General features: G+C 40.0%; 1 protein-coding gene across 2 annotated transcripts; it reads right to left on the bottom strand.

Annotated features, from left to right (window-relative positions):
• Positions 1-3,795: 3,795 nt before the first annotated feature.
• Positions 3,796-11,662, bottom strand: LOC106581839 (mannose-1-phosphate guanyltransferase alpha-A). 2 transcript variants are annotated; one of them, XM_014164245.2, is made up of 13 exons: positions 11,531-11,662; positions 10,580-10,677; positions 10,390-10,493; positions 10,087-10,279; positions 9,896-9,955; positions 9,674-9,804; positions 9,498-9,512; positions 8,528-8,668; positions 6,328-6,425; positions 6,181-6,227; positions 5,498-5,590; positions 5,120-5,288; positions 3,796-4,919 (listed from the first exon to the last, which is right to left on the bottom strand). In XM_014164245.2, the coding sequence occupies exons 1-13, from the start codon at positions 11,568-11,570 to the stop codon at positions 4,819-4,821; spliced, it is 1,290 nt and encodes a 429-aa protein (XP_014019720.1). In that variant the 5' UTR covers positions 11,571-11,662; the 3' UTR covers positions 3,796-4,818. The 2 variants fall into 2 exon arrangements, with proteins under 2 accessions (XP_014019720.1, XP_014019721.1); XM_014164246.2 differs by lacking the exon at positions 9,498-9,512.
• Between the last annotated feature and the right edge of the window lie 1,368 nt (positions 11,663-13,030).

Below are 13,030 nucleotides of genomic sequence, written 5' to 3'. Positions count from 1 at the left end.
TTGTGGTAGCTCATCCCGAAAGTAAACAGGGGTGCCTGGACTACTCAGTCTCTGCCTCATGTGGAGCTCATGGATCTGAAGTACCTCAACTCAATATTCCCAAAAGTTCCAACCTTGCTTTGTTCTGTTTGTTAAAAATAAGCATTTCTCATTCATTTGCAGGACACGTTAGAGAGCTTTGCCCCACCTAGCCAGCCTAGGATCCATCAGATAATTGTTCAGTGCGTGAATGAAATTGAGAAAAGAGGATTGGAGGAGCAATATTATTCTCAATCTGGAATAGTTTCTATTCAGACACATTTATATTTGACTAGTTATCAACATGTTTGACTTCCTCCTCCCTCTGTTGTTGCAGAATGGCATTTAATGTGTTGCTGGGGGTGAGCGTATGGTGAAGGAGCATGCCCAGAGTGGATGAGATCCACATCATTTCCTGAGGAAACTGAAGGAGTCTCTCATCACCTTCAGGCTGCATAGAACCTTCATGGAGACCTGTGGTATGTGATCACTTTTAATGACAGGGTTGGGGTCAATTCGGAATTACTGAATTTAATGAAATTCAAACAATGAATTTGAATTGGCTACACCTCACAGCAAGCATAATTTGAATTGCATTTAAATTGAAGGAAACAGAATTGAATTCAAAGCAATTCAAACCAATTTAACTGAGATGTGAAACATGAAAGTCTCATTCAGTTGACAAATCTTTTATCACAAGGATAGGCCACAAGGATAGGCCACAACAAATATAGACTATGATGATGTGTAGAATAAATATGCCTTTTGAATTTTGTTTTACAGTCATCAGGGAGTTGTCAGATATTACAACAATAACCATCTACCCTAAATGGATCAGGTTAACGCATTCTCCAACACTTGGTACCTAAAGGTTTGCGAGGCGATTTTGAGATGCTCATTAAAAATCCATCCATGAGCATTACTGCCAAATGCACTGCATCAATCATTATATTCATGTAGATGACATAGCTCAGATACTTTAGTGCGGCTTCAAACCAGAGGCCAAATCACTGTAAATGTTTGAGTGCAACACTCAGAAATACTGCTTTACACACTCAGGGTCGAGTCCTAACTTCCACTTAATTCAAATGTTCACTTAGTCTCTCAGTGACATCCAAATGCATGGTTATAAAGTGAAAATTCTACTTAAGTGGAAGTTATGCTTTGGCCAACACAATGAACAGCCACAGGGTAATTTCTTAGGGTGTGACCAATTCAAAAATGTAATTGTAATTAAAGGACCCCCCAACCAGAGGAAGTTGCCGCCACTATTTTAACGTAATTTCCTGTCCTAGAGAGGAAATGCACGTTTAGGTTCCACCTTCGAATTCAGAATTGACCCTAACCCTGTTTAATGATAATCAATTACCCTATGGCTGTTTATAACTTCCACTTAAGTAGAATTTTCACTTTCTAGTCATGCATTTGGATGTCATTGGGAGACTAAGTGAAAATTTGAGTTGAGTGGAAGTTAGGATTCCTCCCTGAGTGTGTGAAGCAGGATTTCTGAGTGTTGCACGCAAAGTGATTTGGCCTCTGGTTTGAAGCCACACTAAAGTATCTGAACTATGTCATCTACATGAATATAATGATTGATGCAGTGCATTTGGCAGTAATACTCATGGATGGATTTTTAATGAGCATCTCAAAATCGCCTCGCAAACCTTTAGGTATCAAGCGCTGGAGAATGTTTACACTTAACCTCATCCATTCAGGGCAGATGGTTATTTCCTTGTTGTAATATGACTTCCTGATGACTGTAAAACTCCCTGATGACTGTAAAACAATCAACACTCAATATTTTTCCCAGCCCAGTTTGTCTACTTCCAGCATATTAATTTCAATCTTATTATATATGGTCTTGAGTGAAGAGTAAGTGGTAATTTGTGGCATGCTGGGAATGAGCCCATTTAAATCAGTCTCTCTTGCTCTCTGCCTCAAAGCCGATTGACTTCAGGACATAACACCAACCCTTTTGTAAATTGCATTGAGATGTCTGAAGGAGCCCAGGGCATATGCCATCCACAAAACGACTAATGCTACAAAGAACTATAATGTATCTCTAGAGGCCTTCTGAGTCATAATGGAGTGAGTGAATCAACGAAGAGATTATAATTGCCAGAGGGAGTGTAGATTTTGAGGTATAACGTTATTGTATGTCTCTCAGCATTTTTTCTGCTGTTCTTTGTCCTAAGGGCCTCACTGATGGGTTGTGTATCGCTTACAGAGATTACAGATGATGACAACAGCGCAGCAATCATTTACCAGGCCATAGCAGATCTGCCAAAGCCTAACAGAGACACACTGGCTTTCCTCATGCTGTATCTGCAGAGGTAACACCTAAGGGTGATGGGATACCTCTCTGTGTCTTTAGAGTGATTATTATTTTTTCTCCCTGAGAGGGTACTATTTCCTCAACTTACAGTTCCATAAATGACGAATTCCATAACTTATCAGGAAATTGAGCAAAATTGGACAACTGAGATGCAGGTTATTGCAAGAGTAAACAGGAAGTTTATATTCAATAAGAGGTTAATGTCTTCTTAATAAGTTCATTGCACACTGCCTTACTGCCCACTGTTGAGTCCTGCAGAGCCCCTTGTGTCAAATAGACCAGAACAATTTGTCCAGGATGTTTGGACCAACCATTTTGGGACATGGAATGGCAGATCCCTTCCCCACGACCCTTATGAGAGAAACAAACACTAAGCCAAAGGTGGGCACTGTCTTGTGTATAAATGTCATGCAATTGTGATCTTCACTATTTCACAGTTTCAATATTAAAAAAATAAAAAATCCACTGAGTATTTCCATTGATCTGGTCCTTTCAGTGCTGAAACATTTCTGCAATGTCACCCATGTAGACGCATGCAATATGTGTAATGCCTCTGCATTTGTGAACCAGGTTACTGTTGATTTCATCATCTCTCTCAGATCACAGGCTGAATGCTGTCGTTCCCTGCTGAGAACTGGAAACGCCACCTCATGGTGTAGAACCAGGTTATATCAGTGATCGATGCCAACGTCAGCCACAGCATAGACAGAGGTAAACAAACAACCTGGACGCCAACACTCAGCTGCTGTGTGCTATTGAAAAACTCAGTCAATGACTACTCAACAGAACCTTGCCGAAATGTAACTGGGGTCATGTGTCAGTTTTAATGTACATGATGCTGGATTATGACAAAAAGCTGAATCCTCATGGTGCCTCCAACACGTATCTACCATCTCTTCAGATCGTCTGTTTAACCCGCCGACTTCCCGAGCTGAGTAAATACCCTAAGACTCCTACCAGTGGTTCCCTGAAGGGCAGAATGAAGAATGCCTTCAATACGCAAGACCACTTTTTTTTTATTAAAATTGTTTTTGAAATCATAAATAATTTTGTGGATGGCATGACAATTTGCTACCTTTTCTCATTGTTCTTGTTAGAATTGAGTTTTTTGCAGTAGCAGGGCAAAGACACGGTTAAAAAGTTATTTACATCCCTCGACTGATATCACTGTGGTTTCCTGACTTCTTTGAATTGGATTAGTTTTGTGTGGATAGTTCAGTGGAATGAAGAACGTTGGTATGTTCTTGGGAAAATAAAAGCACTTCACATTTGACTACATATCTTTGTGTAAAAATGTTAAATATTATATGAAATGTTAAGTATTGTAAAAATGGAGTATGATGGGGAAGTGTACATTTGAGGAACTCTCAGCACTAATGCATGACAAACACAATTGGGTAGCTGTGATTGAATAAACTTCATTATGAAACATTTCTGCATGATCGTGAGAATCAATGTTTTTTTTATTAAACTTGGAACTGACGGTTGCAATTGTTACAAAAAACACTTTTAGTAATTAAAAGGTAAAAACTCACTCTGAACCATAAGTGATTAATTAAAGCCAAAATCATTCCATTTCTAAATGAGTCACGCGGGAACAAAATTGAATACTGGTTAACTATATCCCATTATGATTGTTATTTGTGACAAAGTACAGAATCGAAGGCCAGAATCTCCAGGTCACCTGTTATGTTCAAATTTCAAGCAAATATTTCTTGATTGCTATTTAAAAGTGGAAACTGGCGATTGGTACATCCATTTTTGGACTTTTGCAGATTGCTCCTTTAATCAAAAGAAACATGAGACGGTCAACAATGTATTTCAGAGAAGAATGTCAGAATAACTCTTGCAATTAAAATGGTCACATTTTAAAATCAAAGCACTCATGTTAAAAGGCCCCCAAATTACCACTCATAATTAAACAGTTTGTAACCCATTCCTTTTATTTTGCAATCTTATAAAAAGTCTGCAGCTGATTAGTTTACATTTTCAGGATGTAATTTCTGAGTAACAAAAGGTTAGCACCACCACCTAAAGTAAATAATGCCAGCAACCCCATGCCAAAATATGACCATCATTTTATAATTCCCCTTACATGGTAGTGAATCCATCATACAGAGCTCATTATAGGGCTAGTGCAGAAATGTAACAGTTGAAATGAATTTTATAAAACGTACGTTTCATAAAAGTGGTGGGATGACATTCAGACGTGTCGAAGTAATCAAACCAACCAACGCTCATCATCAGCCTCCCAAAGCATCTCAAATGATGGTAACGTCAGTTAATGCATAAAGGCAAAACAAAACACACAATATCAAATCTAGAACTTTCCAAACACCTAAATAAGTGTCATCTCATTTTTATATATTTATCTTATGTACAATAACCCAGAGGCAGTGGCATTGTTCAAGCTAAAATCCTTCATTTGGTTTGACACTAAATGAACAGAGCACACAGAAAATTAACTACAATATAATTTGGTTTTTGAAGCTCCGGTTGAGGTCTTTGTATGGCAGAACAATTGAGTTGAGTATGATTACCTCGGCCGGGATAGTTACATTACAACCTGAAAAAAATTGCAATATTAAAACATTGTAATGGTTACATGCTCCAAAAATCAACATGTATCCAATACCCTTTTCACACTATTGCCCTGAAATGAACTGTGCTCAGATATTTCCTTTTCAGCTAGTCCTTTCCAGCACAGTTACAGCAACTACGGTGGATGCGTAACCAGCCCAGCGTTATACGTTTTAGGCAACTTACCAAGAATGGTGATTGATGGCGTGAGTTTTCCATCTCTGAAGAGTGTTTCACTATCTATTTTGGCATAGGGATCATTTGGATTGGGGTCACTGGGAGTTCCTTCAACTCTGGCCCACTTGCCAATAGTGCTGTCCCATCCCACTATACAGTTCAACACACAACTGTGATCCTAAAAGAACCATATGAAAATGGAATTAGGTCGGTGTCAATTATCAATCCTTTAAAACAAGTGGACATAATAAATAAAACATGATCTGTGAGCTATGATCAAGGGAAGAACAGCCATTTCAGCATTTATTTTTTGACTGAGGAACTGGCCAATTCTTTTCAAACAATAATTTGCCATAAAGGCAAGGTAGGCCACTAGTAACTGCTTGCCTGTAGAGTAGCCCCATGGAGAATGATGGACTCCCTCACTCGCACCCCAGCCCCGATGGTCACACCTGTGCCTATGGAGACGTTGGGACCCAACTATAGAAAGAGATTTATTTAGATGTTTTATTAGGTATCATTTATTGTCTTTTGTTGTTGTAGCATGTAGTGTCTTTGACTGTTGAGGAGTTGAATTGTATTGTGCAGTATATACACTACCGTTCAAAGGTTTGGGGTCACTTAGACATTACCTTGTTTTTGAAAGAAAAGCTAATTTATTGTCCATTAAAATAACATAACATTGATCAGAAATACAGTGTAGACATTGTTAATGTTGTAAATGACTATTGTAGCTGTAGCTATTGTAGCCAATTTCCTCCTACAACAGGACAATCACCCAAAGCACAGCTCCAAACTATGCAATAACTATTTAGAGAAGAAGCAGTCAGCTGGTATTCTGTCTATAGTGGCCAGCACAGTCACCAGATCTCAACCCTATTAAGCTGTTGTGGGAGCAGCTTGACCGTATGGTACGTAAGAAGTGCCCATCAAGCCAATCCAAGTTGTGGGAGGTGCTTCAGGAAGCATGGGGTGAAATCTTTTCAAAGAAAATGACATTTCTAAGTGATCACAAACTTTTGAATGGTAGTGTATGTAGGTAAGTAGTAAGAGCAAGGATAAGCACTTACCACTGCAGTAGGGTCAATATTGGCTGTTGGGTGAATGTAAACATTTCCTGGGACAACAAAAAATAAATAATTGGTATAAATACACTTGTAAAGACAGCCAAAAACTTCAAAAGGTAACAAAAAGGCAAGTACTGTACTATAACCTACCACTTATTCTAGGCCCTCCTTCCTTGTTTGTAGCCAGTCTTTCAGGGTGGGTTTTATGGTACTGGTTGAGGTACAAGCGACTGGCGTATATTGCAGACCTGTCTTTTTTTTTTTTTTTTATACAAAAAGCAAATTGTCAATGTGGAAATGTAAGATGACTAAAGGTTAATAAACTCAGCAAAAAAGGGGAAAAAAAAGTCCCTTTTTCAGGACCCTGTCTTTCAAGGATAATTCGTAAAAATCCAAATAACTTCCCAAATCTTCATTGTAAAGGGTTTAAACACTGTTTCCCATGCTTGTTCAATGAACCATAAACAATTCATGAACATGCACCTGTGGAACGGTCATTAAGACAAACAGCTTAAAGGCGGTAGGCAATTAAGGTCACAGTTATGAAAACTTAGGACACTAAAGAGGCCTTCCTACTGACTCTGAAAAACACAAAAATAAAGATACCCAGGGTCCCTGCTCATCTGCGTGAACGTGGCTTAGGCATGCTGCAAGGAGGCATGAGGAATGCAGATGTGGCCAGGGCAATAAATTGCAATGTCTGTACTGTGAGACGCCGCTACAGGGAGACAGGACGGACAGCTGATCGTCCTCGCAGTGGCAGACCACATGTAAAACACCTGCACAGGTTCGGTACATCCAAACATCACACCTGTGGGATATGTACAGGATGCCAACAACAACTGCCCGAGTTACACCAAGAACACACAATCCCTCCATCAGTGCTCAGACTGTCCGCAATAGGCTGAGAGGCTGAACTGAGGGCTTGTAGGTCTGTTGTAGGGCAGGTCCTCACCAGACATCACCGGCAACAATGTCGCCTATGGGCACAAACCCACCGTCGCTGGACCAGACAGGACTGGCAAAAAAATGCTCTTCACTGACGAGTCACGGTTTTGTCTCACCAGGGGTGATGGTCAGATTCGCGTTTTTCGTCAAAGGAATGAGCGTTACACCGAGGCCTGTACTCTGAAGCGGGATCGATTTGGAGGTGGAAGGTCCGTCATGGTCTGGGGCGGTGTGTCACAGCATCATTAGACTGAGCTTGTCATCATTGCAGGCAATCTCAACGCTGTGCGTTACAGGGAAGACATCCTCCTCCCTCATGTGGTACCCATCCTGCAGGCTCATCCTAACATAACTAGCATGACAATGCCACCAGCCATACTGCTCATTCTGTGCGTGATTTCCTGCAAGACAGGAATGTCAGTGTTCTGCCATGGCCAGCGAAGAGCCCGGATCTCACGTCTGGGACCTGTTGGATCGGAGGGTGGGGGCTAGGGCCATCCCCCCCCCAGAAATGTCCGGGAACTTGCAGATGCCTTGGTGGAAGAGTGGGGTAACATCTCACAGCAAGAACTGGCAAATCTGGTGCAGTCCATGAGGAGGAGATGCACTGCAGTACTTAATGCAGCTGGTGGTCACACCAGATACTGTTACTTTTGTCCCCCCCCTTTATCAGGGACAAAATTATTCAATTTCTGTTAGTCACATGTCTGTGGAACTTGTTCAGTTTATGTCTCAGTTGTTGAATCTTGTTATGTTCATACAAATATTTACACATGTTAAGTTTGCTGAAAATAAACGCAGTTGACAGTGAGAGGATGTTTCTTTTTTTGCTGAGTTTATTTAGTTTAGAGTGATCAATGCAATGATTAGCATATTTTGAGTTTCTGTAATACACAATTTCCAGTGTTCTATTTGTAACTCTGGGTGCCTGTTATTGGTCACTAGACTAGAAGCTGAATGTTAGGGATTATTCTCATATCTGTTGATAGTGATTGCCACCAGACTGGAGGTACAAGGACAAAAGACACATTATGTATGGTTTTATTGTATTGATGACATTCGGTGAACACTGTATAGTTCTGTAGCAACTGACAAAGTCACTGCCTTCTGGTTTTTAGCTTTTACAAGCCTCTTGAACTGGCGTTTACAGAACATTTGGTGATTTCTGATTAAGATAAGGGCCTGCTCATAGAAGGCCAGTTAGACATTTTCCTGTGCCTGTTGCAGCTCTTAATAAAAAAAATCTATCCGGCTTATTACCTTTACCTATGACTGGTCTCCTTTTTGTTCACCTGTAAATTCCTATTACACAGATTCAGAAGATGGTTGAGTATCCTACTCCAACATCTTCAAGTCCCACTGACCACACAAGTTATTCAAAAGATTGAGACGACCTACTCACCCTGCAGATTTGATTTGGCTCCAGATGGCAGGTGTTTTGTAGACATAGAGCTTGCCCTGCCCAGCCAGGGCTGTGAAGATGTCCTGTTCTAACCGAATGGCCTCAGCCCGATGCCAGCCGTTGCCATTGGTCTGCTCGTCTCTGTGAGGAAGAGGCCAATCTATGAGACCATGCTCTTAACATTTGTCTCTGGCCACGTTTGTTTTGCATCATCCGGTAGCCACATTTTAGACCATTCAATTGGATTCAAAGTGATAACTCCACCCACCCACCCAGAGCACCGGGCAATGCAAAACAAGCGTGCTAAACAATTCTCTAGTACAGTGTTTTCTAAATGTTAGTTCACAACCACTTCTGATTGTATTGTGACCTAAGGCTAGCTTGAAGGTCACAAGAAAGTTTGAAAGACTTTAGATGGGTCATTAACAGCACCAAAGTCACCAAAAAGAGTTGTCAAAAAGAGTAATTGATTCACCATGTGCCCAAGGATACAGGGTGGATTGTTAAAAGTTGATAAAGCACAGTAGTATTAAAATGGATTGTGAAAGCAAAAGTAATTTGACAAAAGAGGGATCAGAGGCAACATGGTTGACTTGAGTAATGGAACACATACTCAAGGAAGTCCAAAAATATTCTTATATCAAGGTCACACCAATCCCTTTGAATGGGTCCAAATTTTATATTTAAATATTTGATTGTGTGATTTACTACTAACAATTGTATAAATGTGTATGCCAACTCCTTCAATCTTGACAAATGACGATGATGTGCACATCAAAAGATAAGTGAGTGTGTGGCAAAAAAACCTTCCAAAACACACCTTGAGAGTGATTTATCACCCCATGTGCTAATACTGTGACTCAATGAAGAGATACGCTATTTAGATAGATATTTTTGTGTGACGTATTTGATTAATGCGTATCTCTACTCTAAAACCACACTGTGCAGTGGCCTAGTTGTACCGACTTACCCCTCATATGGATATCTGGTGATGGGGGACGGGAAACAGAATGATGGCAGGAAAGGGAAAAAGACAAATGAGGAGAAACAAGGATAGGAAATTATCAAATTTGCATGCACCACTCCCACACATAGAGATCCTAGGATCTCCCATGATAGGATCCCTGAGGGATCCCTCCCACTCACAACAGCATGTCCTGCTGGTTCTTCTGGAAGACTGCCCCAATGTGTTGGAAGATCTCCGGGGTAAACAGGTAGATTCCACAGTTGATGATGTCACTCACAAAAGTGCTAGGCTTCTCCACATAATGTAAAACCTGAAATAAGAGCAAGAGAAATACTTTCTGGATGAAGTAATAACAGTCAAAATTGTAAATATATAAGCGCGACTAAAATGTGCTGCATCACCTCATTCGTTTGCTGGTTTTCCACGATACAGCCATAATTCATGGACTGCTTTCTGTTTGCCTGCAAAATAAAGAAGAAAAATAAAACAAGTGAAAGACAAATAATGATATCCCATGGTCTCCAAGCAAATTCCCAACTTTTCCCTTTATTGTTGAAGGCTTAAGCCATAGAAATCATGGACGTCTCCTCACAGTTGTCCCCAGGATGACGAAACTGCTAGCCTCTCCGTGTTCCTTCTGGAAGTTGAGCATCTCTGGTAGAGGAAACTCGGAGCACACGTCAGCATTCATAATGAAGAATGCCTCAGGGCCACCAGATAGAATCTGATCTCTGAAATGGTAGATGCCGCCTCCAGTGCCCAAAGCAGCATACTCCTGCAAATACCTACATAGTTTCAACAAGTTTATCAATTAGACTACTGTCCATCCATGTGTTCTATGCTTTGTCTTATTATGACAACGTTGATACAAAATTACTATGATCCTCTCCTTTACCTGATTGAGATTTTGAATTCCTGCTGTGCGCTACACATGAATCTGGTAAGTTCTTCATTTGGCTGGTAAAAGCCAATTAGCAAAATCTCCTTCATATTTGGCACCTATGGGAAAAATGCAAACCATGTTTCTTTCTACCAATGATGAAGATAAGAGAGGGACATTTATTATTTTGTCAGTGCTAACCTACCTTTGCACATTCTTCAACGTGATGCTGAAGCATGGGCACACCAGCCACTGGAAACAAGGGTTTCGGGACCTCAAAGGACAATGGTCGAAATCGTGTACCTGTATGACAAGAACGGCAAAAGTCACCTGCTCAGTTGATTCTAATTACATTTTGATGACCTGTCTATCCTCGATCAGCACGCCAGTTCTTTCTGGAAATAATTAGAAGATACCTTGGGAAAAGTAAAGAAGCTATACTATCCTAGATTCTATTCTATGGAGTTGAAAGCACCCCTATTCTTTTATTTTCTATTCTATTTTGGCCTAGTGTTGAAAGCTCCCAACTTGTTCAATGTGACAATTCAAGTATCTAGCACAGAATGTCTATGCCAGGCTATCTTGACAGCTTGCTGTCAGCCATTTTTCGACAACGCTTATCAGCAAAATTCTTAGATATGGCAAGCTGCACCTGAGGGTTTCCATGATCACGCCACGTCATTCATTAGCCTACAACTAGGGTGTATTCATTATGCAGATTATCTTGCAAAACGTTTTGCTCCAAACGCTCAACAACGTGACGGAGAAGCGGTTTTCTTAAACGTAAATTGTCGTTCATTTTAATTGTATGGTTTCCACGCGTTGCCATTAAAATCTGTAATAGTCTGCGAAGTATTTGGCACAAGCAACTATAGATTCGGCCATGCGGTGAAGTTGAGTGAAGTCCGCTTTTTTTTATGAAGAGAGACACGACTTAACTTCAACTTCCGTTTGTGAACCAAACGGAACTCAACAGCGTTTGGAATAAACTGTTTCTGTTGCAAAAAGTTTTGTAACAGAATTGTCGTAACGAATACACCCCTAGGCTAGCCCTTAGCCAGGAGCTAACAGCTAGCTAGATATGTGGCTCTAGATAGCAGAACTGGAGGAATTAACATTTATGAATTTGCAAATTAGTAATTTACTTAACACTCACCTTTCTGTGGGCCTCCAATGAGAATCACAGATTTCAGCATCTTGAATTTGTTGTAGCTAACGTTAGCTGTCTCCTAGTAATCTGGATCAAATCCTGACTTTCTTGTCTTCTTCCTGTTTGTTTGTTTTTGCTTAATACGTCATCACGCAAAACTGAGGATTGTGGGAAGTAGTGTTTTGCCATATCAGAGGCATATCAAATAATGAGTGGATGAATGCTGTAATGTTATATTCTGCTAGTTGTGACATGAATTATATTTTATTGTAAAACTTTAATGGGGGGATTACAGGAATTTATCCTGCTCACCACATTCTCTTCTTCCCACTACTAGGATTCCTTCATGTCTCTCCAAAGCCAGTTCAAATCAGGTCAAACACCTGCTTCACATTGATACCTGTTGTTTCACATCATATTTATGCATGAAAAATGCCCAACGTCAAAGAAGATCATGAACTTCAATAAAAGAGAACTACACATAAACAGATACAATAACAGAGGAGTTTACTTTCTTATTTGCTCATTAAAATGTAACCTGCAGTAAAATAATCTCCCAAGCGGTTTCTAAAGCACATCTTTTCCACATTAACTATACCATATGCAAATCCACAGATAGTGTTTGTATCAAACGAATGGAACACCATACTCTGCAATAATCATAAAATGAGATGCTCCGATACGAGTCTCTTTGGAGAAGTTAGGCCTCTTCAGCACTCCAAATGTGCAATTAGAGAGACATGCTTAGAGCAGCAGTAAGCATGAGGTTGGATCTGCTGCTATTCTTAACTCCTAAAGCATGTCATATATGACTTGAATTTGAATAAACCAGCACATGTAAAGTACTCTATCTACCCATTTCCCTACCCTTCACAAGAACAAAATGATTAACCACTAGGGTGCAGTAGCATAATAAGATTATGACATTTCAGGATGGCAGTAGTGCATAAGTTTAGTTAACGACAATGCAAAAAGTCACCTCCAAAATGTTTGGCACCTATGATAAAGATGAACAAAAAAATATAATACCAGTAGTAAGCTGTCATTTTCTAACATGTGGGATTCTATTTTTCTCTATAAATGATTCAATGGAATTAAACAAAATTAAACATCTCAAATAAAATTTGAAAAAGTAGCCAAAAACGAAGTGTCATAATTATTGGCACCCCTGTTTTCAATACTTTGTGCACTGAGACTTTTCTATAATGTTTTATGAGATTGGAGAACACATTGGGACAGATCTTAGACCATTCCTCGATACAGAATATTTCCAGATCCTTGATATCCTTTGGTCTGCGTTTAATGACTGCCCTCTTCAATTCAAACCACAGGTTTTTAATGGGGTACAAGTCAGGAGAATAAGATGGCCATTGCGAAATGTTTATTTTGTTGTCAACTAACCATTTCTTTGTGGGTTTTCATGTGTGCTTGGGGGTCATTTTCTTGCTGGAAGATTCACTTGCGGCCAAGTTTTAGCCTCCTTTTTAAATAAACTGTCATTTTTGG

This window comes from Salmo salar, chromosome ssa21 (assembly GCF_905237065.1).
Source record: "Salmo salar chromosome ssa21, Ssal_v3.1, whole genome shotgun sequence".
In the NCBI taxonomy this organism is placed as follows: Eukaryota; Metazoa; Chordata; class Actinopteri; order Salmoniformes; family Salmonidae; genus Salmo; species Salmo salar.
The sequence above is the reverse complement of the archived record's forward strand: the minus strand, read 5'-3'. Positions and strand labels throughout refer to the sequence as shown.